Raw genomic sequence first — 26,285 nt, 5'->3', positions numbered from 1 at the left:
CTGCCACAGGGCACTTGCTGGACTCTGGGCCAAGGGGGGGGGAGTGACAGAGTGGGCCCACTGACTTCAGGACCCCCGAGGCCGACGGGCGGAGGGCTGTGGCCTGGGGACAGGAAGGTCCAGGTGTTGATGGGACTTTCGGGACAAGCACTGTGCCCGGTGTGGGAAGCTGCCACCACCACCTCCCCAAGCACCTACCTTTTTTCTCAGTGTTCTTGGGGGTGGGTTGGTGAGGTGGAGCTTTCTTGGGGGGGGGGGAAGAGAGGGGGAGAGGTGGGAATGGGCTGAAACAGGCCGGGGGGTGGCCAGCCAGCCAGAACCTCGTCTGCAAGACCCAGGCTGGCCCCGGCCTCTGGGCCTGTTACACCCGCCTGCCTGCCGGGGCCGGTCCCCTCTCCCGCCCCCAGGCCCGCCCCAGGCGTCCCCTGCAAAGGAAGCCGCTCCGGCCAATACAATAATGAATCATAAATTTTATTTCAAAATGTAAACGTCACTAAACATGCATACACGTTAAAACAATCAAAATGTACAATTTCGGTCATTTTTTTTCCTTTTTTGCATAGGACACCATTACAATATAGACTCTAAGCCATACAAAATACATACAAAGTTTCATCGGAGCAAGCCAAGGCCAGGCTGGGGGCTGTACACCTGTGACACTCCGCTGTAGTGACGCGTGGCCTCCGGAAGCGTGGCGTGCTGCTGGTTAAAAAACAAGAGGAAGTTCCTGCGGGAAAGGGGCCGTGTGCTCGGCGGTGGAAACGGTCTCGGACCCTTGGATTGTGCCTGGGAGTTTGGCGCGTGATTCCACAGACGTCCCACCAATGGCTTTGGGCGGGGGAGGGGAGCGGGTCTGGGGGCAGCCGAGTCCCCCACGCATGCACCCAGCACACCCACGCGGGCAGCTCCCGGCCACGCGGGCGCCGCGGGCCCCCCGCCCGCAGTGCATAGCTGCGCGGGACAGCCTCGGGCCCGCGCCATGGGGCCCTGGGTGCCATCGGCACTTGGCACACAGACACTGTCCAGGGCGAGGCCAGGGAGCCAGGTCTTCCGCTCGTGCACCGAGACGGGCACCCTGGCCCAGGCGGGGTGTCACCTCCCGGGTGTCTGCGCCACGCTGGGAGCGGCCCCCTCTCCGCGGGCGGGGAGGGATCCGGCCACGTCGAGCCCAGCGGCCTGTTCTGAGCGGTAGAGGCAACCTCGGGCCAGGCTTGGTTTGCAAATGACAGTGTGTTGTCAACGTGCCGCTAGGAAGACGCCCGGAGCCCTGGGAGCCCGCTGCTCCTGGGGCCCAGCCCCTGCCCCCCAATGCCTCCTCTCCCCCCATGCTGTTCATCTTTAAATATGAATTTAAGGTTTTAAAGCTTCACGAGAAGGGGAGAGGCTGGGAGGGGCCGGGTGGCCACAATGCAAGTCCCATGTCACCCTGGGGGTCAGCAGAAACCCAGTGCGGCCCCTCTTCCCTGGCAGACCCGGGGCTCCCGTCTCCCACCAATTCCAACTTTTCTAACCCCTCAGGGACCGGACGGGGGGAGGGCAGGGCCTCTCCCTAAACGACGCTCAGGCATTTCTCAGTAGTAAGCCCATCACGCACCCAAATTCGGATACAAAGTTCTCTGGAATGTGTCTGGGGCAAACCTTCGAAGCCAGCGTCCGAATCGGAAACGGGCAAAGGACCTGGCACTTCCGGGGGCGACAGCGAATTCCCCAGGCGCCAGCCCACCTCCTTGGAAAACGGGGTCACCACGATGGCACGAGAGACGTGGGTGACCCGCAAAGCACTTCCAACTGGTCATGAGGCGCCGGGTCCTTCTGACCCTTTCGATCTACTAGAGCTTCTGTCTTTGACTGATGGCTTTTTAAAAAATGGGTTTAAGCAAAATCAGCGCTACCTGTTGGGGGTCAGGCAGCCTTGTAAACACAGCCCAAACCAGGAGTCGGAAATGGGGGGGATGCTATTGCTCTGATCACGTGCTCCTGTGAGTGGCACCCCTGCTCGCTGAGGCCCAGACTGAAGTCCCCGGGAAGGGCTGTGACCCTGTGTCCGCTTAGCACCTGCTCTGTCAAGAAAAGGGGAGGGGTCTTCCAGACACGCTGGCTGCCAGCAGAAGGTCTGCCACGTGCTCCTCTTGGGACCCCCAAAGGGACACCTGTGGCCTGGCTGTGTATCCCCCCTCCCCCCCGGAGTCACCCTGCACTGATCTGAGCTGTGACCCGGGGCACGGGGAGGTCTGGGGGCCCCGGGGATGCTAACGTTTGCACGTGGAGGCTGCACCTGGCGATCCCAGCACCTGCCCAGATGTGTGGCTTCAGAATAGAAGGGGCCCTGCACCTGAACTGACGTGGGTGGGGGGACCGCAGGACACAGGCGGGGCGCCTCCAGACCACGTTCCCGTCAAGGGCATCCCTCCCCATTCCTGCATAGCACCCAATGGCAAAGGGCCAGGGCCCTTTGTGGGAGGGGTGTGCCAGGCGTCTCCCCCAGATGGCTGTAAGATCCGGTAGGCAGATGGGGAGCAGACAACCTTCCCCCGATATGGCTGAGACAAAAAAGGGGTGTCCCCGTTTGGGACATGAGCCCCCGATAAGCTGGGTCCGGGGTCACTCTGAGGCCCTTCTGGAGAGGGGCTCTCCCTCCACTCGGACAAGAGTCATTGTGAGATTTCAGTCCCCTCAACCTGCAGGACCCAGGGTCAGCCCAAAATAAAGGATTTCACTATGATTTCTCGGTGTCCCGTGGATTCCTCAGTCACACCGAAGCCCGCCAGCGTGGCCACGAACCAGACCAATGAAACACCCTGAATTAGACCCGGCTGGGAAGACAGTCTGCATCTCAGACGGAAACGCAGGCTGTCTCCAGGCCCACCCCTCTCTACGCGGAACCCGCTGAGCAGAGGCTGGAGCCCGCCCGCACTGGCCCCGGACCCTCCACGACTGTTCCCCGCCCTTCGAGGGAAATGAATTTTCGTCCCTGGAGCCCCAGGCCAGGGGCCTGGCACGATTCCCTTCCCCCTGCCCCACCGCCCAGGCCAGGCCCACACCCTGCCATTCGACCAGAACCACTTTGGGAATGAAGACGCACTCATTTGCCAAAAATAGCCAATGCCTGCATATTTCTGTTTTAAGGCAATGTTACCCTTCCATCCATCAGACGGAACAGCCCTGGGTCATTCAGAGGAAAAATTAAATTAAGTGCTCTCTTTGGAAACAGCAAACGCCCCCTCCCCCTCCCCCACCCCCCACCCTGCCTCTAAAACAAACCAGCTCTCCTTTTATTCCAAGATGACTGGGTTTAGAGTCCTTTCCCCCTTCCTATGTGCAGATCGGACGGATCCGAAACCCACCCTCCCAACGCCAGGGCCGATCGCCAGGAGCCACCTGGCTCCTCGGGGGACGGCACTGGGGGCCTCCCCCTGCCTTCGGGCACCAAAGGACTTTGGAATAAAATTCCTGAACCTGGAATGTGAGTTCCTGAGACATGAAATGTATTCAGAGTGTGGCTTTCTCGGCCTCACGCGGAAACAGCTTTGGGAGGGGACCCCCAGGACCCTGCTGGGCCTCGCTTTGGAACTGGGCCCGAGAAGACATTTCGCCCCGAGCGCTGGGGCCCTCTCCTGGCCAGGCCCCCTCCCGGATCCATCACAAGCAGGGCTGTGTCCTGCAGCCCAAACAAAGCCCAGCAGCCAGGTGGCCAGCTCTGCACTCCGGCCAGGGCAGGGGGCCACCCCCCACCCCCGCTGCTCCACCCACAGCAAGGACACCACTGCCCAACTTGGTACCTATCACGCTACTCAGAAGCCACCACCATCCAGGTACTGGCCAATCCCAGCTGACACAGAGTAGTTAGGTGTGGGCTGGGTTGCCACCCTCATGGTCGCTAGGGACAGAGGGGACCTGTCTGTCCCCTCTGGAGCGGGCCTGAAGCCGTGGCCAGGGGCTGTGAGCACCCGCCAGGCCTGGGTAGCGAGGGTTCTCTGTGCTGCACCCCACACCGAGGGAGAGGGTGGGGTGGAAGCTGGGTGGCCACAACCAAGGCACTCTGGGCCCAGGAGGCCCATCGATGGCCCTCTGAGGTCCCAAGGGTCATTCCCCCTCAACAAAATGGGCAGAGGTCTCTGTAAGATACCCCGAGTCCGCCCCAAACCCCACCCCCCCGGCCCAACACACACATACACACACGCACGCACACACTGTCCCGGGGGCTTGTATTTACAGGCCCCGACTCCGCGCAGCGGCGCTGGGTGGACGCCGGGCTGTCTGCAGGGGAGCTCGGCCTCAGGGACCTGCCAGGGCTCGCACCCCAGCCAGCCCAGGCCGGGGGTTCCAGGGGGAACTGCCAGGCTCTGCTCTTCCTCCCCAGCAGGAGCAGGCGGCCCTGGGGAAGCAGGAGGGACAGCAGGAGGGACAGGACAAGTCCAGGGGACGTGGAGCTCCAGGGAAGCTGGGGGTTCGCTCGTTCTGAGCTGGGGACATGGGGAAAGCATTCCTGCGACTTCCTGTCTGCTGTTCCCCGGAGAAAAAACAGAATGCATGTCCCCCGACAGCTCGTCCCATGACATCTGCGTCACCACGCCTGGGAAGTTCCAAGTCACCACATCCTGATGTCCTGCAAGGTACCGAGCGCCCACATGCACAGCCTCCACCAAGGTGGCCGGACAGTTTACCCACCGGTTCCAACAAAGGTGTCCCGAGAGCAGAGGGCAGGGCTGGCGAGGAGGACGGGGAGCTGGATGCACCGACGACGCTCTGGGCCGTCTCGGAAGACCGCATCCCGGGCTCTTTCTGGGACAGAGAACGTGGCAGAAGAGTGAGAGGTCCCAGTGCCTCTGCGGGGCGCTTGGGGGCAGGCCGAGGACCGGCGGGGGCGGCCCCAGGGCTGTCGCATTAGAAGTCAGCAGCGCAGTGGCTCCCCAACACCTGTCCCTCTGTTCCCAGTGCCCCAGAGACAGGCCGGAGAGGGGCTCCTGGACGCAGGCACGGGGAGCCGATCCTCGGAGGGGAGGGTGCTCCTCTGCCCGCTGGGCTTAAGGCATCGCTCCGACCCATCCCCGCGTCCTGAGCCCTGCTGGGCGCTGGGGCTGGGCAGTGGCAGCCGGAGGGGGACGTGGGCCCCTGCTTGGGCCCCTGCCCTGGAACCACAGGCCGGCGCCGAGCTCTGCCTCCTCGGCTTCCCGCTGTGTCCGCCGCGTCCCCAGGGTCCCCGAGCCAGCGAGCCCAGCAGGAAGCCCGAGTGCAAATCCATGTCCAGAGTAAGGCGGCGGATGGGGGGGGTCCTCACTGACCTCGTAGAAACACGTCCATCCCTGAGAAAGGGGTTCGACGGGCTGACTCCCCCCCGTGGGTACGTCCATTGTGCAATCAGTGGTGGAGGGTGTTGGGTGGTTTTTTTTTTGAGAAACAATTTTTTTGTGGTTTTGTGTGGTTTTTTTTTTAACAAATCGAGTTTGACACCTGAGGTGAAGACAATGGGGGGGCGGGGTTGTGGTTGACATCATCAGGTTTGTTTTTTTGTGTTTTTTTTTTTCCTGTTACAAAAGGGAAAGAGGGGTCCCCAGGAAGGGCGAGCGCCTGCTCCCGGCTGCCGTGGGGACGGCCCGAGCGCGGGCCGGCGGGGCGCGGGGGGGGCTGTGCGGGGCGCGGGGACGCGGGGGGCCCCCCGGGGCGCTCAGGGCGAGCTGGCCGGGCTGATGGTGGGGCTGCTGGCGTCGGAGCGGCTGTAGTCGCTGAGCGAGCCGGTGCGCGAGCCCCCGCCGCGCCGCTGCAGCATCCCCGGGTGGAAGTTGGCGTGGCGGCGCGCGTGCTTGGTCAGGTGGTCGCTGCGCATGAAGCGCTTGTCGCAGATGGGGCAGCTGAACTTCTTCTCGCCCGTGTGCGTGCGGTAGTGGCGCGCCAGCTCGTCCGAGCGCGCGAACTTCTTGCTGCAGTCGGGCCAGCTGCAGGCGAAGGGCCGCTCACCTGCGGGGACACGGGCGCAGCGTCAGTGCGGCGGGCGCGCGCCACCCCCGCCTCCCGGGCCGCTCCCCGCGCCGGGCCACCCCCCCTGCGCGCCAGGGGCAGGTCCATCGCCGGAGAGCTGCGGGCACCCTCTCCCTGCGCCCCAGGGGCAGGTCCATCACCGGAGAGCTGCGGGCACCCTCTCCCTGCGCCCCAGGGGCAGGTCCATCACCGGAGAGCTGCGGGCACCCTCTCCCTGCGCCCCAGGGACAGGTCCATCACCGGAGAGCTGCGGGCACCCTCTCCCTGCGCCCCAGGGACAGGTCCATCACCGGAGAGCTGTGCGCGCCGGGCCACCCCACGCCCTGCGCGCGCCCTCTCCCTGTGCCCTAGGCCACCCCACCCCCTGCGCGCCCTCTCCCTGCGCCCCAGGGACAGGTCCATCACCGGAGAGCTGCGGGCACCCTCTCCCTGCGCCCCAGGGCCCCCCCCACCCTGCACGCACTCTCTCCCTGCGCCCCAGTGACAGATCCATCACCGGAGAGCTGCGGGCACCCTCTCCCTGCGCCCCTGGGACAGATCCATCACCGGAGAGCTGCGGGCACCCTCTCCCTGCGCCCCTGGGACAGGTCCATCTTGGGAGAGCTGTGCGCGCTTGTTCGCCACCCCCCTCTGCGCGCGCCCTTTCCCTGCACCCCAGTGACAGGTCCATCACCGGAGAGCTGTGCGCGCCTGGCCACCCCCACCCCTCGCGCGCACCCTTTCCCTGCGCCCCAGTGACAGGTCCATCACCGGAGAGCTGTGCGCGCCTGGCCACCCCCACCCCTCGCGCGCACCCTTTCCCTGCGCCCCAGTGACAGGTCCATCAAGGGAGACCTGTGCGCGCCTGTGCGCCCCCCGACCCTGCGCGCACCCTCTCCCTGCGCCCCAGTGACAGGTCCATCGAGGGAGAGCTGTGCGCGCCTGTGCGCCCCCCGACCCTGCGCGCACCCTCTCCCTGCGCCCCAGTGACAGGTCCATCGAGGGAGAGCTGTGCGCGCCTGTGCGCCCCCCTCTGCGCGCACCTGCGGATGGAAGCGCACCCCTCCCAGGATGAAATGGCCGCATCTCAGGTGCTGTGGCAGCAAGGCCCTGACAGTGGCCCCTCTAAGGACACAGCAGAGCATGCCACCCCCACAGCCTGTGCAGGGCCAGCTGTCCCCAGCCCTAAGATTAGGAGCCAGGAGGGAACACTCAGGGCCCAGGGAGGGGTTGGCCACCTGGGAGAGTCCGACTGCCGCACGTGGGCCCCACAGGAGCCACTCTTCGGAGTCCCGCACCCCTGCAGGGCCTGGAGGCAGACCAGGCACCCTCCTCAGCCTCCCCTCTGTAACATGAGGGCGTCGCCCCAGCCTGAGAGTCTGGGACCAAGATGTCTGGTTCCGCTCCACAGGCTCCAACCAGAGCCTGCTGCTCCCTCCACAGAGAAGTCCCAACGTGGCCAATTGGTGACAGCCAGCGGGACAGGAAAATACAACAGGAAACTCCTGCAGAACCAAGCAGGGTGACAGACAAGGGTGGCTGCCCAGAACACCGAGTGAGAGGGAGGTAACGGAGGTCAGCTACGGTCAGGACCCGCCCCTCCCTCCCATCCCTCGGTCAGAGCGAGGGACAGGCCTGCATTTACCCAGACAAGCTCTGAACCACAGAAAATGACACCAACGGCTCAGGAAAGGCCCTGAGGGGGTGGTGGTGTCTGGCGCCCCACAGTGCAGCCCTCCTGGCACTGGAGTGACCACACAGCCACCCTCCCCACTCCAGGCCTTGAGCTGGCCCACCTGTGCCCAGCAGAGGAAATCCACACCACCCACCCCAAATGAGCCCATCAGACTTAAATATAAACAGACACCCAAGGACAGCCAGACAGCCAAGGAAAACCAGCGGCACGAAAGGGAAAAGCCAAGAGCCACAGAAGCAGCGACTCCAGCGGAAAAAGAGTGAAGCCAGGAAACATAAGAGAATGTTAACCTGAAAAATCCTAATTAGCATCCTCGGGGCCACTTCAGACAAAACTTTACGCATAAACCGCACAGGAGGCCATAAAAAGGAAGTCCAGCGAACCAAAAACAGTGTTTAGAAACCGAGAATATTTTTGCCCAAACAAAAATTCCATAGAAAAGCTGGAAATATACTCAAGGAAATAGCCCAGAAAAGCACAGAACAGAAAAATAGCTCTAGAAAATATGTCAATGTCACAGTGGTCTCTTCTCCCAGTAATGCTGATGTTGAGGGCTGTGTGGCTTTATTTGGTGTTCTTACTGATTTTATGTTTTGGGGAGAAGCGTATGTGGGGGGTGGGGCATGAAATAAGAAAGCAAACCATCAATTCCCAAACCTATGTGATCATTACAAACAGTAGAAACTACAAGTTCAGGGTCACAGGGAATCAAGCCTGGGGGTGCCACATCTCTACAAAGCAACGGAGGAGAGGACATTACCGAAGAAACAACAGAACAGTATCTGGCAGATTCAAAAGAGCAAAAAGAGGGGACTACTGGAGGCAGGCAAAGCCGTGAGCAAAGGCTCCCGCTTTGAGAATTTCTGCAGTGTCAGGACGCTGGGCAAAGTGAGGAGCCGGGCCCTGGCCGGTGTGGCTCAGTGGGTTCCGCATCGTCCCATCCTGGGCACCAAAAGGCTGCTGGTTCGATTCCCGGTCGGTCGGGGCACATGCAGGCCCAGAACCCAGTAGGGGGTGTGCAGGAGGCAGCTAATGGATGTTTCTCTCTCTCTCTCCCTCCCTCTCCCTTCCTCTCTCTCTGAAATCAATAAAAACAGGTTAAAAAGAGAGAGAGAGAGATGAAAGTTCATAGAGACAGGAGAAAACTGCACCAGGTCACCTATGAGGAAACAAGGCTGGGACAGACACCAGGCTTTTCATAAGTCACGCTGGATGACAGGCGAACAGGCCCTTCCAGGTTAACCTCTCACACTCTAGCAGAAATGAGAAAAGAAATGAGAAGCTAGGGGAGTAAACAATGGACAGGGGTGGGGGGGGTGTCTCAGGACAAGAGTGGGGGGCGGGGAGGGGAAGGAGCGGAGGCCCAGGACGCACAGCAGGAGAGTTCCAAGAAGTTCGTCCCATGTACCAAGGAGTACAACCATGAAGCCGAATAAATTTCAAAGACACAGTGAGACACAGAAAAGAAGGGGGGAGAAAAAAAGGCAATTAGAAACTCCAGGAAAAACAGAAAACATGCAAAACGCCATGGTCTCTGAAGCAAACTAAAGGCCATGTGCTTATGAGCGATCCGGGAGGCGCTCCGAGCCAGCCTCTGCTCCAGGGGCTTTTTGGGTGTTTCTTCTTCTTTACCGCCCGCCCGCGAGGAGGCGGAGGCAGTGGGAGTCAGCACAGGCCTGGCCCACGGAAGGGCTCTTACTTAACCCAGCCACGGTCACATGAGCCCCGGCCCTCGCCGTCGGCGTTCAGAATCAGTCTTAGGGACGTGACTCATGGTGCCAGCAGAGAACGTGGCCTTAAGGGAGAGGTAGGAACACGCACAAAGGGACTCTCTGCGTGAGGTTAACGTGAGCAGCTAAATGAACGAGAGAATTAAAATACTAATATATCCATCCATCCATCCATCCACTCAGGAGGTCCAGGGCAGAGCGGGGAACCTTTAGCCTGTTTCTGGCAGTCACCACCGAGACAACAAAAATCAGAGCAGTGCTGGTCTCTCGGGAGTAAGGCTGGATTAAAAAAGCGGGTTTTTTGTTTGTTTGTTATAAGCCCTTCTGTGTTATGTGTCTTTAAAAAAAAAATCACATGCATTTATTTCTTTGATAACAGAAAAGAGGGTTGTTTAAATAGAGTCCTTTACACATCTAGCCCGAGTTTCCCAAACCAGGATCAAAGAAACATCAGAGCTGAATAAACTGCTAATGGGCCCCGGGGGTGGGGGTGGGGGGGGGATCTTGTCAACAGAACTGTTTGAGAAACGTTGCAGGCTGATTCCACTCAAGGAAACTCACAGCACACATCTGTCATTGTGCTTGGAAAGGTCGGGCGTCCGAAAGACCGGTTTCGCTTCGTGTGACCAGAGCGCGAGCCGTGAGGTCGGAAAGCGGAGGCTGAGACCCTGTGCCCGCGGCGTATTGATGGCGTGGCCTCGGACAAGCGCCTCGTGGCCTAAACGGTGTCCCCAAGAGACATGTCCACATCCTGACCCCTGAAACCTCTGAATGTGTCCTTACGTGGCAGAGGGTCTGCACAGACGTAATTAAGGGGAGGATCTTGAAGGTTAAAAGAGAGGAGAGCCCGGCCAGCGCGGCCCAGCTGGGTGAGTCCTTCCGTGCACCGTGCACCGAGAGGTCACCTTGGCAGCTGCCCACGCGTTTCCAGAAATGAGTGAGTGACAGCTGCTCAAAGATCCTGTCACTTAGAAAACGGTTTAAGAACAGAGACGAGCCCTGGCCGGTGTGGCTCAGGGGGCTGACAGTCTGCATCTCAGAAGAAAACTTCTTACTGTGGCTCAAAGCTTTATTCTCACCAACACGGGCGTCTCAGGTTCGGGGGAGGGGGAGCCACCCACATTCAGCCTCACCCTTGCTACCTAATCAGCCTGGGCCCTCGCCGGGGGCCTCTCTTTTTCTTGGGGGGTCCTTCTGCTTACGCCTCTCGGGGGGCACGAGAGGTGGGTGCTCGTTACCCAGAGGCTACGAGGGGGCGGGCTGGTGCCGGGGTGGGACGCTGGTGCCAGGTGGCCTGGCGTGGGGTCGAGGGGAAGCCCTGGGTCACCACGTGGCCGGCACACAGCTTATGGCCTGTCCGGGCGTCAACACTTTTACTGAACACAAACCTGGCCCTGGGGACATGGTTGCAACACAGTCACACGGGTCCTCCCTGCCCCGGGCGCTGTCCCATCTGCCCGGCCCGGGAGGGGAGACAGTCCATAAACGGGTCCCCAAATAGCCGGGGAAGGCGCTTGGAAGTTATGATTCACGCTGGCACGGAGGGGCACCGGCTCCGGCGGGGCCGGCCTCCGAGTGGCGACACTCAAGGGGCACCCAGGAGGCCGGTGAGGAGCAGCCAGGAGAACCGGGCCGGCTGGGGAAGGGCGGCCGGGGGAGGGGACCCGGCCCACCGGGACAGCGCTCCGCACGCCGGGCCGAGGCCTGGAGAGGTGGTTCATGAGGCTTCGCCCACCCACAGGTGTCATGCTAGAGATTAAAACAAAAAAATGTCAACTCCAGCACGCGGCCCAGTGGCTGTCAGAGGAGTGACGTCACCACACGTCAGGGAACCTCTGGAATATTCCACTGCTTTCTTTTCATTTATTTTTTTTAATCGTCACCCGAGGATATTTTTTCCACTGCTTTTCAGACAGAGAGAGAGAGAGACAGAGAGAAACATTGATGTGAGAGACACACACTGATTGGCTGCCTCCCACTCTCGCCCCGACCGGGGCCGGGGACCGAGCCTGCAACCGAGGAACGTGCCCATGGCCGGGACAGAACCCGGGACCCTTCAGTCCTCGGGGCGACGCTCTAACCACTGAGAAAAACGGCCAGGCCTGTTTTCTTTTCAGAGAAAGAAAGACCAGTAATGTTATTATTATGAAAACAGTTTGCATCTCATGGTGCCTAGAAGGATGTCAGTTACCTACCGGTGTCCCTGGGCCTCTCTCTGAAAACCATACTTCTGGGAGGGACCCCAGGGTGCTGAGGCTGGGAGGGACCGCAGGGTGCTGAGGCCGGGAGGGACCCCAGGGTGCTGAGGCTGGGAGGGACCCCAGGGTACTGAGGCTGGGAGGGACCGCAGGGTGCTGAGGCTGGGAGGGACCCCAGGGTGCTGAGGCTGGGAGGGACCCCAGGGTGCTGAGGCTGGGAGGGACCGCAGGGTGCTGAGGTTGGGAGGTGCTGCAGGGTGCTGAGGCTGGGAGGGACCCCAGGGTGCTGAGGCTGGGAGGGACCGCAGGGTGCTGAGGCTGGGAGGGACCCCAGGGTGCTGAGGCTGGGAGGGACCCCAGGGTGCTGAGGTTGGGAGGTGCTGCAGGGTGCTGAGGCTGGGAGGGACCCCAGGGTGCTGAGGCTGGGAGGGACCGCAGGGTGCTTAGGCTGGGAGGGACCCCAGGGTGCTGAGGCTGGGCCGAGTCCGTGGGCAGTGGCCTCCCCGTGGGGCGGGGCAGCAGGCCCAGGCCTTACAAAAAGTTGGCCACTGGGCTGAAGAGCTTCCTCCTTGCTGGGCTCGAACTCGGCCTCCTCCTGGGCACGTGGCAGGGAGACGGCAAAGTCCCTCAGGACTGCGTGAGGAGGCCGCCCTTCCCGCCCAGCTCCGCAGCGACACCGGCCCTCCCGGATTCCAGACCCTGAAGGGCGCTGCGCCCTCCCTGGCGTCCAAGCCCGAGCCCGGGGAGCCCCCGCTCCCTCTGCCGCCCCACTTTCAGGAGGCTGGCTGCTTGGGGAGGTGACTGTGGGGCAGGACGGTGAGAGGGGCTGAGCCCTTGTCCTGTGGGGGTGCTGGGTGCACAGGGAGGGGGTGAGGGGAGCTGGGGGGCCTGGGGACCCCGGGGCCAGGCCGTGCTGGGGGTGGAGCAGCCAGCAGGTGGCTGTGGGACGGGGTGACTGGTTGGCGCAGGGCGGGGACATCTGCTCCTCTCTGGGTGGGGAGGCAGGGGGGCGGGAAGAGGGGGGCAGATAGCCGGTGGCAGGCAGCTCAGTGCGGGGAAGCTGGGGGACGCGGTGGCAGCCGGCCCAGGGCACTGGGCGGGGCTGCATAAATGTCCCTGGCGCCCTGGTGAGGCGGCTGGAGAGCTAGCGATTGCTTCATCTTATCAGGGAACAGAGCGTCCCAAGCACTCTCTTGCCCAAGCCGCAGGCCTGGGTGGGGACAGCGTGTTCCTTCCTTGGAGCCCAGAGGCCGGGCGGGAGCACTGGGGCTCCCCTCCCCTCCTCTCCTCTCCTCCCCTCCGGGAGCCCCTCAGCGCCACCCTGGGGGGCTTGTCCAGGTCCCCAAGCTGCACCTGCAGCTGCTCCCGGCGAGCACACAGGTTCCAGCTCAAACCTGAGCTCAGTCTTGGCCCTGGGGAGACCTCCTCCCCCCTCTGCCCTCCTGTCTGAAGGGCCTGCTCCCGGCTGTCTCAGTCACTCCATCCAGCCGGCCCAACCAGCAGCCCCCACTGGTGAGGGGGCCCCTCCTGCTCCAGCAGCACCCGCAGGAACCGCCTCCTGGGGGCAGCCGTCTCCCCAGTGTCTTGCCCTGAGACAGGCCGGAGCTGTCTGCAGCCGGTCGCTGCCTGGGGGGCAGAGAGCCTCAGGCTGGGGCTTCTCAGCTCAGGCTCTGGGCAGCCAGGCTGCACTCCCCTCTGTGGGAGGGAGAAGGGAGGGGGTGCATGTCTGCCCCCACCCCTGTCACCCAGGGAAGGGCAAATGGATCCATCAACTCAACAGGGGTGCCCAGGATCAGCGACTGGCCAGACCTCAGGGAGCACAGGGAATGGGGAGGGGGGACGTCCAGAGAAGCGGCTTCCCTTGGGCTCCCGGGCCCCGGCGCCATGCCCTGGCCATTCACTGTGAGCCAGGGGGCTGCTGCTCACCAACAGGAAGCTCTGATCGAGGTGGCAGCTGGCACGGGACCACTTCCCTGTCCCAGCCTCAGGACTGCCATGTGCTTCAGTCCAGGTAGTCTGGGGCAGCCGGGCATCTGGCCAACCACTGGGGCTGGTCCCCTGCCAGCCTCCGGGGAACCCCAGGCCCGGCCTGCAGCAGCTGCGGGCTCAGCAGGGGACTGTCCTCTGGTGGGGAGGGGGCTTGCCTACTTTCTCTAGGAGGCCATCTGGCTGCTGCACCAGTCACTAAAAACACCAGTGGTTAATAAAACCCCACGGGGCTGACACGCAGTGACCATGGCTCCCACCACCACACAGGTGAGGCCCGGGGGAGAGGGCACAGGGACCCATCTGGCCCTAGAACCTGGCCTGCAGCAGGGGACGCCCCCGCAGTGGCCAGTGCCTGCCCTGCCCACTCGTGTTGATGGCCCAGGGGGTTGTCATCTCCCGTTTCTACCCGTTGCTGTGAGAGTTAATTAGAGAACACACGTGCTCACAGGAGATACCGTTATCACCAGTGGGGCTCCGGGCAGTGTGCGCAGGCACCAGCTGGTGGCCACGGCCACGGCGGGAGCCACTGGAGCATGATCGAGCCCCACGCCAGGCACGGCTCATCTCTGCCAACGCTGCCCCGGCCCCATCTGCTGTCGCGGGGGCAAGGGCGTCACCCATCACACGGTCCTTTGAGCTCTTACACAAGCCAGAGCTGGCAGGACATGAAGGGAGGCGGCACCTGGCTCCACGCAGCTGGGGGGGACAGATTAAACGAGAAAACCCACCTTCCTCCCCCGTGCACGTCGCCACGTTTCCACAACGGGCAGACGTGAGCTTGGAGAGGGGGCATTTCTGCCGCCGTTTTGCTTTGTTTTGGAAATAGGGCAACCTGATGCTACAATTCATACAGAAAAATAAACATACAGCAAGAGCCAGAGAAACTATGAAATAGAGGAACACCGTAGGGGGACGGGACCACCACGCAGTCGGCATATTGCCGCTTAAGCTGATAACTGGCCCGGGGAGGACGGGAGGGGTGGGCCCAGAACGTGTGTTAGGCCCCGAGGCAGCACCTGGAAGGACAGGAAGGTCCAGGACTCACACCTTACGCCAGGATAAATTATAAACACGTCGAAGATTTAAATGGGAAAGTGAAACTACCAACGTCCCAGGAGAAAACATGAGAAGCTTCCTTTAAAACACGAGGATGGTGAAGTCCAGGAGCCATTCATGAAAAGATGGATATATTTGACTACAAAATCATAAAATACCTCTCCAAGGAAGGGATGGACACATTTACTACAAAAGTATAAAATACTTCCCCATGGACAAAGTCTCCACAAGCAAAGGGAAAAGACAAATGACCGAGAAAGAAATATCTGTAGCTCCTCGGATGCAGGGCTGATGTCCAGTGTAGAAAGGGCTCACAGAAATCACAAGGAGAAACCAACACCCAACAGAAAAACGGGCAAAGGCTGTACCGTTCCCCAAAAGAAAGGGCAAATGGCTGTCAAACATCTGGAAAGAGGCCCAACCTGGACCATCCGCGGACAAACGCAAACTCAACCCCACGGAAACCCCGCTCTCTCCCCATCTGGGCGGTAAGGCCGTGGGGACAGGCGATCTCACGCTCGGCTGGCGGGAGCACAAACCGCCACGACCTCCATCAAAATTGACCCCACAGCCCGGCCGGCGTGGCTCAGCGGTTGAGCATCGACCTAGGATCCAGGAGGTCAGGGTTCGAGTCCCGGTCAGGCCACAGGCCCGGGTTGTGGGGTCCTCGATCCCCAGCAGGGGGCGTGCGGGAGGCGGCCGATCAATGACTCTCATCATTGATGTTTCTCTCCCTCTCCTTCCTCTCTCTGAAATCAATAAAGATATATATTTTTTTTAAAAAGTGACCCCACAACTCAACTTTAGGGAACGATTTTACAAACAGCTGCAACGCGGGATATATGCCGGTGCAGCCAAAGCCTCAGAAGAACGCGAGTCCTCCCGCGGGGCCCACTCGGTAGCCTGCGGGGCACCCACATAATGGGACAAGAGGCTCCGTGAATCCTCCTGAACTGAACGAGGACGGCTGGTGCCTGTGTGTGTGCTGCGGGGAGATCCTCCGAGAGGACCCCTAAGAGCGGAGGGACGGAGCCCTGGCCCGGGAGCTCGGCTGCAGTGCCGTCCCAAGGCGCTGAGGTTACAGGTTCGATCCCAGGCCAGGGCACAGACAAGAAGCACACAATGTATGAATAAATGCAATAGCAAATCGATGTCTCTCTCTCTCAATTTTTTTAAAAAGGAAAAAAAATGAAGGAACAGGGATTTACCTAGGGACAGATGGCTGGGCAGGTGGAGAGCAAGGGGTGTTGGGGCACTTTCCTTGGAAAGCTACTAAAACGTCTTGGATTCTGGAACAAACGCGAATGGATTTAACTATCTGAAAAAGTTAAAAACAAACATCCGTAGCACACTAGGACATGCTCACCACAAACAATGCGAGTTTATTTTTATATTTTTAAAAAAAAATTTTTTTAATTGATTTCAGAGAGAGGAAGGGGGAGAGAGAGAGAGAGAGAAACATCAGTGATGAGAGTCATTGATCGGCTGCCTCCCGCACGCCCCCTGCTGGGGATCGGGCCTGCAACCCGGGCCTGTGCCCTGACCGGGAATCGAACCGCGACCTCCTGGTTCATGGGTTGACACTCACTACGCCACGCCGGCCGGGCACAAATCATGCAAGTTCGAAAGCAGACTGGAAGGGACCAGCGTGGCTCCCAGCCAGACCCATTCAGGCCCTGTGCTGCCTCGCACAGTCCCGCCCCAAGGCTCCCCTTAAATAACCTTCTCGGAATGATTGGGGGGGGGGCTTAGAGTAGGAGAAATTCACAAAGAGCAACAAAGCCCAAGCCACCTTTCTAGGTGTCCCAGGCAGGGCGCTGAGGCTCGAGGGCCCCTGGTCACGCTGGAAGACGTTTTGCTGGAGGGCGCTTTCAACTTAAAAGATACGGAAAAGAATTTGAACAGGAGCCGACCCTGGGCTGTAATTATGTCACTCCAGGCCCTTCAGGCTCCCAAATACCAGGCTCCTGGCATAAAAGTCGCTTTGTCCACCCTCGCTGGACTGGCTGGCTGCTGAGAACCAGCCGGGTGGGTGGGACAGGCGCTGGCCGCAGGTCCTTCCTCCCCAGGTGAGTGTGTCCAGCTGTTGGCTGGGGTGGCCCCAGTCACTGGTGGCCACATGGGGAGCTCCGCAGAGACTCAGAGAAGCCAGACTGCCAACCTGGGGCTGCCCACGCCCTCCCCTCCCCCCAAAGAACCAAAACTCTGCGAGGTCAGCCCCAGGAGAGCGCAGGGCGCACAGTAAACAGACTCCCTGCCTGCTGCCACCTGCCATGTGCACCCCGGGGCACCCCAGCTCCCTGCACAACTGGTGGAGGGGCCCCTCTCTGCAGAGCTTTGGCAACGTTCTGCCCCACTTCCCCTTCCTGTGTGCCCCCCTCCCCCAGCCTTCATTTCCTCCTGCTGGCCTCTCCCCTCTGCCTCCTGGGGGGCCTTGACAGCAGACACCCGGCTTCTGGGGTAGGACCCAGCTGTGACAAGCTGCCCAAGCTGACCTCAGCCATCAATGTCCCAGAAGATGGGTGCAAGGAGGAACCATCCAAGCTGAGGCCCCATTTCACAGACGAGGGCACTGAGGCTCAACACACTCCATGCTGAGAGGCCCCATAAGGTCCCCACACTCGGCACCCTGGAGCCTCCAGCTCCCCAGAAAGGGCCAGCAGCCCCCCCACCCGGTCAGGCTGCCCAGGCCTATCTGTCTGTGGGGGCCTGAGCAGGCAGTCACCAGTCCCTTGTGGCCACACCTGCCCGGGGGATGGCCCTTTTCCAACAGGCCCTGCATTTGAGAAGCACTGAGCACCTCAGGCAGCACACTTAAAACCAGGGAGCTCGCCCTGGCTGGTGTTGCTCAGTGGTTAAGGCATCGGCCGTGCACCAAGAGGCCTTGGGTTCAATTCCTGGTCAAGGGCCCATACCTGGGTTGTAGGTTCAATCCCCAGCCCGGGCAGGGGCTCATATGGGAGGCAATCAATCGATGTGTCTCTCTCACATCAATGTTTCTCTCCCTCTCTCTCTCCCTTCCACTCTCTCTAAAAAAAAAAAAAAAAAAAATGGGAAAATCAGGTTGGGATTAACAAAAAATAAAATAAAATGAAGGAAGTAAGAAGAGGCCCCTGGGGAAAGGCTCTGGCTAAGGCCCGGCACCTACACCTGGCCACTCCAGGCTCACGAAACAGGCCGTTTCCCCTGGAAACAATGTCCCAAATCTATAACAAAACACAGCCAAACAAGCCCCTTTCAGAGTGGGCTTCGCAGAGCCAAAAAACGGGGAATGGAAATGAGCAAGTCCTGCAGTTTCACTGCCGTTCCAAGACGCCTCTGGATTTTAAGGAAGCTGATGAGAAAAAAAAATAATAAGGCAGCCACTGATCGACTTTTCTGGGACAGTTGAAGAGTGCGGAGGACAGGCCCCAGACACCCGGGTGGGACAGGGAGGGGCGCCTGGGCTCTCCTCCAGCGGCCTGGTCACAGGCCCACCCGTTGCCGGCTAGCCTTGGCCACTTGGAGCGACTTAAGCCCAGTGTGTCCTAGGAAAAAGATTTTGTTTAAAAAAAAATGCTTGCAGACAACAGGCTGCTGGAGCCTGAGCCAGAGGCTGGCCCCTCAGGTGCAGCCCGGCTACACCACCCTCTCCCCCCGGAACTGACCCGAAGGCGCTCAGCAGGGCTCAGGAGCAGAGGTGAGCCCCTTCCCCATCACTGGCCTGGCCAGGGCCTGGCTTCGCCTCTCCTAACCCATCCCTTCCTCTTTTTTCTTTCTTTTCCTTGTTGTTAATGCTCACCCAAGGATATTTTTTCTATTGATTTTTAGAGAGAGTGGAAGGGAGGTAGGGAGGGAGAGAGACATCAATTGGTTGCCTCCTGCACGCCCCCCACCAGGGATGGGGAACCTGCAACCAAGGTACATGCCCTTGACCAGTAATCGAACCCACAACCCTTCCATCCACGGGGCAACACTCTAACCACTGAGCCAAACCAGCCGGGGCAACATTCCTAGTCTATCCAACCGATCTGCCTTTTGCCGCCGGAAAGCACGCACCCACGATCTCAGGGAGTTACATGTGTATGCACACACAGACACGAATCGGTGTCACAGAATCCTGTTATAAAACAGCAACAGTCTCACCCGCACCCCAGCTCACAAACCGGGCTTGCTTCCCCAGAACCCAGCACCTCTGACCTCTGGTGACCAAGCAGCATAACTCGCACACGTGGGTGCACGTGCCTAGAAAGGTCAAAGGACCACATGCCAGGAATTTCATAAAGGTGTTTCCCCCCCTCTTGCTACGGGTTACAAAACACACTGGAAAATTTCTGTTCCCGAGGTCCCTTTGAAAACAGCAATCATGAAATACCCGTGGTTTCTGCCAGCGGGTGGTCAGAAGCCACCCCAGACAAGGGCTCCACCCCCACACACACATTCCAGCTCACATACCCCTAATGCTCCTGAAAGGACATGCAGGGAGAGGTACATGGGCTCCTACCACCAAAAGCTTCCAGATCTCTGGACTGCTACATGCCAGGGTCCTTCTCCATGTGGCCAAAAGCTCTGAGTGGCCTCATGTGAGCTGAACCCACAGAACAGCCGTTTTCATTTCCTCCCCCTCTATTTTATTTTCTTGAAAAAGAGAGAGAGAGAAATATTGATGTGAGAGAAACACATCGATTCTCTGCCTCCCAAATGCATCACAACTGGGGCCTGGGATTGAACATGCAACCAAGGTTCATGCCCTTGACCAGGAATCAAACCGGAGACCCTTCCTTCGGTGTGAGGGCCAAAGCTCTAACCACTGAACACATGGGCTAGGGCATCTTCCACCTCCACTCTGATGGTCACATCACTAACTGCCTCCAAAGGGACTCCACGGGCATTTTCCCTGTGCCTAGCAGAGCTACCACGTCCATCCCTGAGCCCCTTTCCTTTGCAGTCTCGAAGGGTGCAGCCCCCTGCTCCAGGAGCCAGTGTGCCATCCACAACCCTGTCCTAGGAGCCTGGGATCCACACGCAGCCCTCATGGCTGTCGGCAGCCCAGGATGATATTTCAAGTAGGTATTTTCAGAGATTTTCTCAAACGCCAGTGAGAGGCAAGGACATGAGTTTGGAATCCACAGTTGAAGATCCAGGTTTACTCACTGGACCGAAATGCTCTTCCTCTGAGGTTGGTCAAAAGTGAAGGCAACTCGTATCCGGAATATATAAAGGACTCTTAAATCGCAGGGATAAGCAAACACCCAATTTTAAACACAAACAAAAGATCTGAAGTCAAGCAAAGAAAGTATACAGGTGACAGGCAGCTCTGTGGAAAGATGTTCGACATCATTTGTCATTAAGGAAATGCAAAACAATGAGATGTGCTATACACCAATGACAACGGCTAAAATCCAAAAACTGACAATATCAAATGTTGGCAGAGCAACTGGAATGCTCGTTCTTTGCTGGTGAGAATGCAACGCGGCGCAGTCATTTTATAAGATAGTCTGGTGGTTCCCTATAAAGTTAACACTCAGACTCACTGCACAGTCCAGTCGTCAGCATTCACTGAAGGGCCGTCCACGAATGTCTGCAGCAGCTTTATTCATAATCAGCAGACGCTGGCAGCGAGCGCTTTGTACAGGTGAATGGATGGACTAACTTCAGTGTCCATCCAGCGGAGTATGATTCAATGGCAAACAGGAAGGAGCTATGGATTCCCTTCCACACAAATCAATGAATCTTAAATGCATTTTGCTAAGTCAAAGGAGCCAGACACAAAGTCTGTATACTGTGTGACTCTATTCCTACGACATTCTGCCAAAGGCAACAACGTAAGGACAGAAACTGCGTCACAGGAGATAGGAGATAGGGGCTGGGAGATCAGGGAGCATGTGACCACAGAGGGAAATTTTTAGGAAGATGGAACTATTCTGCCTGGTCCTGGGGTGATGGATACAGGACACTCTGCATTTGTCAAAACCCACAAAACTGTACATCGTTACAAGTGCACTTCGATGGAGGCAAAATTTTAACATGTAAAGGAGGTTGGGGGATCCCAGGATAGAATGCAGACTGTGCCAACAGACTGTGAACACACTACAAATGTAAGACTTGGCATCTCAGGAAGGAATGGGGGAAATAAACTGACCTAAGTGATCTGGGAAAGCGATGTTTTGACTGGAAACGGTAAGACTACAGACCAAAGCAACTGTTCTAGTTTCTCATGAGAGTGGGCAAACAATTCCAAAACTGCTTCACATTCACATGTCCACTGGGGGCTGAACAAACCATGAAAGCAGGGTAGAAGGTAGGAGCCACTGTCGCTGTTGGAGAAGGGGGTTACAGACCAGCATGGGGCACTGAGAATGAGTCCTTCCTGTGGGGCCGTCCCAGAGACTGCGACACCGTGTGAACTCACTTAGTTCAGGGTGCACACAGGGGGACCGAGATGTGTGTATAAATGGGCTGGTTCCTGCTCTGCACCCTGGGAGGAGCTAGAAGCGCCAACAAGCCAGGAGCACACTGGGCACCCAGATCTTGGTTTCTAAATACCATTTTCCACTTAAAGGAAACAGGGCTCCTTGGAGAAATGACTGATTCTAGAACTGGAGTAGGATAAATATAAGGTGAGCCTGAAGCATCTTGTAATGCCAGAAAGTAAAGAAGAGCATTAAAAAAATTGATGGGGAAGAGTCAAAGGACCCTGGAGCCGACCTAACAGAGCTCCTGGCCAAGGCTGGGACATTGAGCAACAAAATAAGTATCAGTGGTAAGTCACGCGGATGTTCTACCACTGATATGATGCGATGAGGAGGGAACTTATCTCTGTGGCATTTTTCCCCAATAGCCATAAACCCAGTCTAATCATGAGAAAAAACATCAGGCAATTGCAAATTGGGGGAGATTCTACAAAATATCTCGCCACCGCCCCTCAAAACTCCTGAGGTCACGGAAAACAAGGAAAGTCTGAGAAACTGCCACAGCCAAGAGGAGCCTGAGGAGACGTGACTACAGTTCAGATAATGAATTATAGAAAACCCGTTTCACTCACAGTTTGTGGTCACTACCGCAGTGACCATCTAGCTTATTTATGAGTCATAAACAATACTTCTTAGAGAGTGCAAATGGCTGATACAGCCTCACTTGTTGGGAAAGTAAATACTGGAGAAAGCGAAGTGATTTCCAAGGTTCCTCAAATGCTTCGGGAGTCCTGGCTCATGCAATGGTCACCTTTGCCAACTGGATACTTCCCTGATTGCCCACCTGGAGGACAAGCACATGGGAGCTGCCTGGCGACTGTGGCAGTGACGGCTACATGCCCACTGGCCCAGCACCATTCTCCACATCTTCTTTGCCCAGACAGCACAACTTCAGTTTGCAGCAGCAATGCACCAGGAAAAAGTGCTCTCTGCCCGACTCCCTTGCAGCTAGGATTGGCTTTATTCTGGCCAGTGAGTTCTGGATAAGCTGCTGGGTGCGTTTTCACGATAAAGAGGGCCATATTCCCTCTGCCCTTCGCCCCGCCCTTCTCCTGCATGGAGTACGTTCCAATGTTGTAGGAGCAGCAGCAGTCACGTAAGCATGGGGTGGGAGAGCGTGGCTGAATCCACATGCCAACAATGAGTGAACAGAAAGACAAAATGTGCCCTGGTCTCTAGAGGCATCACATCAGCCCTGGACTACCCTTGTCAAGACCTGTAACTGCAGAAAAAGAACCTGCGCCTTATGTTTAGACCCTCTCCTCTCTGAGAACTCGTCAGCTGCCTTCAGTTGCCTCAAGAACACGGCTCCAAGGAGACTTGACTTTGGGTGGGGAACACACAATACAAAATACAGCTGATGAATATAGAATTGTACACCTAACGCCTATATAACTTTATTAACCGATGTTACCCCAATAAATTTAATAAAAGTCTAAAAATAAAATAATAAAAATAATGGTACTTCCAACATTTAAACACTGTTTTAAAAAAAAAAAAAAAAAGACTATGGCTCCATGTAACTCTGGCTGGAATTTCCCGGATAACATCACTAAACAAGAACAAAAGGACACTGGCTGGCCAGGGGCTGACCACACAGCCCACGACGGCGGTGGGAGCCTGCGACAGGACGCGGCGCTCCTGCTCAGGAAGGGGGGCCTCATTCTCTCCTCTCCCCCAGACCTGCCTGCACTGGACCCAAAGTCAGACAGGGACTCTGCGTATAGATGGCAGGTCACCATCTTCCCACCCCCGGACCAAGGACAAGAGCAGGACAGAGGGAAAGGGAAAGGAGCTGCCAGTAATAATTTGGAAGCTGGAAATTAGAAAAGGTGGCGGAGAAAGCAAAGAAGCAACCCAGGCTGCCCACACGATGTGCACCCCCGACGGCTCTGGAGTCCACGCACTGGGCTGAAAGAGGGGGCACCTGTGCATTAGTGAAAGATGCAGGGGACATGCCAGCGCGTCCCTGTCTCCCACACGGCTCCCCGCCTTTCCTGCACCTGCCGAAGCCCAGTTCACCGTCTGAGCAGGTCAGCACAGGTGCAGGCTTTCGCCTGGGGACCCTGGGCCAAGTGGCCTCCAGAATGGGGACCTGAGGAGCAGCTCACCTGCTCTGTGCGGCCACAGCCCTGTCCCCACCCGGCTCTCTAGGTGCTGCAGCCAGGATGATACCCCCAGGCTGGGACAGAGGGCCACAGTCCCTCTTGTGTGCCCAAGACCCCAACCAGTTCCCCGGCCTCTGGGCAGCATCCCAGACCCCAGGGATCACCACGCAGCTGAGGAGAGCCTCTGACACGGGCAGGCGGGGGAGAGATGCAAATGGCAAGCGGATAAAGCGACCCAGAGGTCACTGAGGCCATGCGACAGAAGAAGGTAGAAAGCAACTTCCAGAGCTGTCACCATCCTAAGGGGTGAGACACAGTGTTCCTGCAGCAACAGCAGGATGTCCCTTCACAGGGGTTCCAGGAACCTGCATCTGAGAGTGAAGACACAGCGGGGCCGGGGAAAGACGAACTTCTCTGTTTCTGGCTGGGAGGGAACATTGAGAAAGGCTCCAGAAAACAGGGCAAGACATGAATGAATGAATGAATGAATGAATGAATGGACGACAGGAGGGAAATGGTAAGGAAATTAATAGAAGGATCAGGCCAACAGTTCCACCTCCAAATCGAAGGGACTCAGGGAGCCCTGAGGACCCAGAGGTGGCCCATCACCTGAGCATGTGCAGGAAACAGGGCCCAGGGGCCCAGGGTGCTCACGGGGACACCCAAGGGCTGGCTGCAGGAACCAGCACCTGGGCCAGGCACCCCTGAAGCCTGGCACAGAGACCCCAGCCCGGAGGTTCCTGAGAAGAGAGCGTGTCAGGTATTTTAACCCTCACCTGAGGGAATTTTTCCCTTGCTTTACAGAGAGTGGGAGGGAGAGAGACATGGGTGTGAGAGACACATTGCTTGGTTGTCTCCCACACACACCCCAACTGGGGCCAGGGATCGAGCCCGCAACCCAGGTACGTGCCCTTGGCTGGAATCGAACCTGGGACCTTTCAGTCCGTGGCCCGAGCTCTAACCGCTGAGCCACACCGGCCAGGGCAGGTACTTCACTTTCTAGGCAGCAGCGTCTGTGCCCTGTGACTCAACACCCACCCGGCAGGCACGGATCCGGTGTCAGACCACAAGCAAGACACTTCCAGACACGTGAGTCTCATGAAAACGCCTCCTGCACCCACTTCTGGGCTCCACGGGTGCAGGTTCCAGGAAAGGGGACTGAACGGCAAGGGGGCAGCAGCGACAGCCAGTCTGGGGGCCATCAGAGCTTGAGAGCAGACCCCCCCCCAGATGACAACACTGTACAGGAAGAAAGCCACATGGCTGGGGGCCTTGGGGACAAGTCAGTGACAAAAGCACCAAGAGAAACAAGCAAAAAAGGCAACTAAGGAAAAGAGCCAATACGGGGTCACCCACACCGGCTTTTGCTTCATGGTGCCATCTCCAGTATCCGAACGCCGACCTAATCCCAAACACCTACTCTCGTTGTCGGGGTGGGTGACAGGGGACTCACCTGTCACCTGCCCTCGTGGAAAGTCAACAGATACCGCGTAAGACGGAAACATGAACCGATATAGACAGAGGTGGCGGAGGACCCGCCAGCCGCGGCCCCTGGGGAGGGAAGGGGCCCAGCCAGGCACCTGTTTGTCTTCATCAAGCGAGCAGGGCGATTTGGGCCTTAGGCCGGCTACACGAACTGCTCTGATAAATCTGCTAAACAGCCCGGCCGGCGTGGCTCAGCGGTTGAGCGTCGACCTATGAAGCAGGAGGTCACAGTTCGATGCCCGGTCAGGGCACATGCCCGGGTTGTGGGCTCGATCCCCAGCAGGGGGCGTGCAGGGGGCAGGCAGCCCATCAGTGACTCTCTGTCGCCGATGTTTCTATTTCCCCCTCTCCCTTCCTCTCTCTGAAATCAATAAAAACATATTAAAAAAAATTTTTTTAAATGTACAAAATGGGACCGGCCTCACCTTCTCAGCAGCCGAGCCTTTCCTCAGAGAATCACTTGGCTCCTGTGTCACCCTCTTTGGAAACCTGGGAGGGTGCAGGCCCTGCCAGCATCCCAGGTGCGTGGACCAGCTGTTTTCTCCTCTCTGCCCCCCCTCGCCACCCGACACCAGCACCAGGGGACAGTGGCACTTCCGATTGCTTTTGTTTAAAAATGTGGGCTTGGGCCTGGACCGGCAGCTCAGTTGGTTAGAAAATCGCCCGGATACGTCAAGGTTGCGGGTTCGATCCCCGGTCAGGGCACATACAAGAATCAACCAGTGATGCATAAGTGGAGCAAAAAATCAATGTCTCTCCGGAGCTCTCTCCACACGCTTCTCTCTCTAAAAAAATCAATCAATAAATTAAAAATTTTAAATGTGGGACGCTGAAATGCTTACGGATAAAATGACACGGTAAGGATCTCCTTGAACAGTCGAGGGCGGGGTGGGTGCTGGGGGTGTGGGTGTTTGTTACACGCGTCTCTCAGCCGAGGTGTCTGCCTGATGTTTTCCCATCACAGGTCTAACAACTGGACCGATGTGGGTGGAGGCCACTCTGCTCGCCAGAGGTCAGCCCTCCGCTGCCCCCAGGTTGGGGCTCGCAGCTGCCCCTCTGCCCGCCCTCCCGTGGGCAGGGTCTTGCCTGCAGGCCTGGGCCCAGCGCCTGCCCCAGGACAGCAGATCACACTGGGCAGGGCCGGGCCTGGCCTGGGCCCTCCAGCCCCATGCTGTCTCCTGGGCCTCCCTGCAGCCAAGTGCCACGTCTAACCTCGGACGACGCATGTGGTCCTGGAGTCTGGGAGCTCTGGGGAGTTCCCGATTCCCAGGGGTGTGGGAGCCAGGCGGGGCCGAGGGGGGTGGTTTTCCCAGAAGCAGCCTGGCTTCTGTTTAAAAGGGGAAACAGACACTCAACCACTCAACGAGAAGTCCCTCTTCCCTGCACGTGAGCGCCCTCCAGGCCCAGGGTCCTCAGGGAGAGGGGCTGGGGGGGTCCCTGCCTGCCCCCCCAGCCCAGCCCAGCCTCAGCCAGCTGCCCCCCACCCGGCCAGATCACTGTGGGAACTCTGGCCCCTTCCAAGCATCTATTCTGGGTCTGTGTCTCCCTTTGGGGGGAGGATACCAGTGGAAATGATCGGGGCTAAAATTAGCAAAAGGCAAACAATTGAGGCCAGG

At 58.5% G+C, this 26,285-nt stretch overlaps 1 protein-coding gene across 1 annotated transcript in view; it reads right to left on the bottom strand.

The window, feature by feature from the left end:
- Positions 1-450: 450 nt before the first annotated feature.
- KLF13 (KLF transcription factor 13) overlaps positions 451-26,285 on the bottom strand; it is a 44,075-nt gene continuing 18,240 nt past the window's right edge. Inside the window, exon 2 of the mRNA XM_081124322.1 lies at positions 451-5,955. Coding sequence (XP_080980448.1) covers positions 5,666-5,955 — 290 coding nt within the window. The 3' untranslated portion in view covers positions 451-5,665. The remainder of the gene's footprint in view (positions 5,956-26,285) is intronic.

The sequence above is a fragment of the Miniopterus schreibersii genome (assembly GCF_964146895.1).
Source record: "Miniopterus schreibersii genome assembly, chromosome: 22".
Classification (NCBI taxonomy): Eukaryota; Metazoa; Chordata; class Mammalia; order Chiroptera; family Miniopteridae; genus Miniopterus; species Miniopterus schreibersii.
Note: the sequence above shows the minus strand (reverse complement) of the source record. Positions and strands in the feature narration are given on the sequence as shown.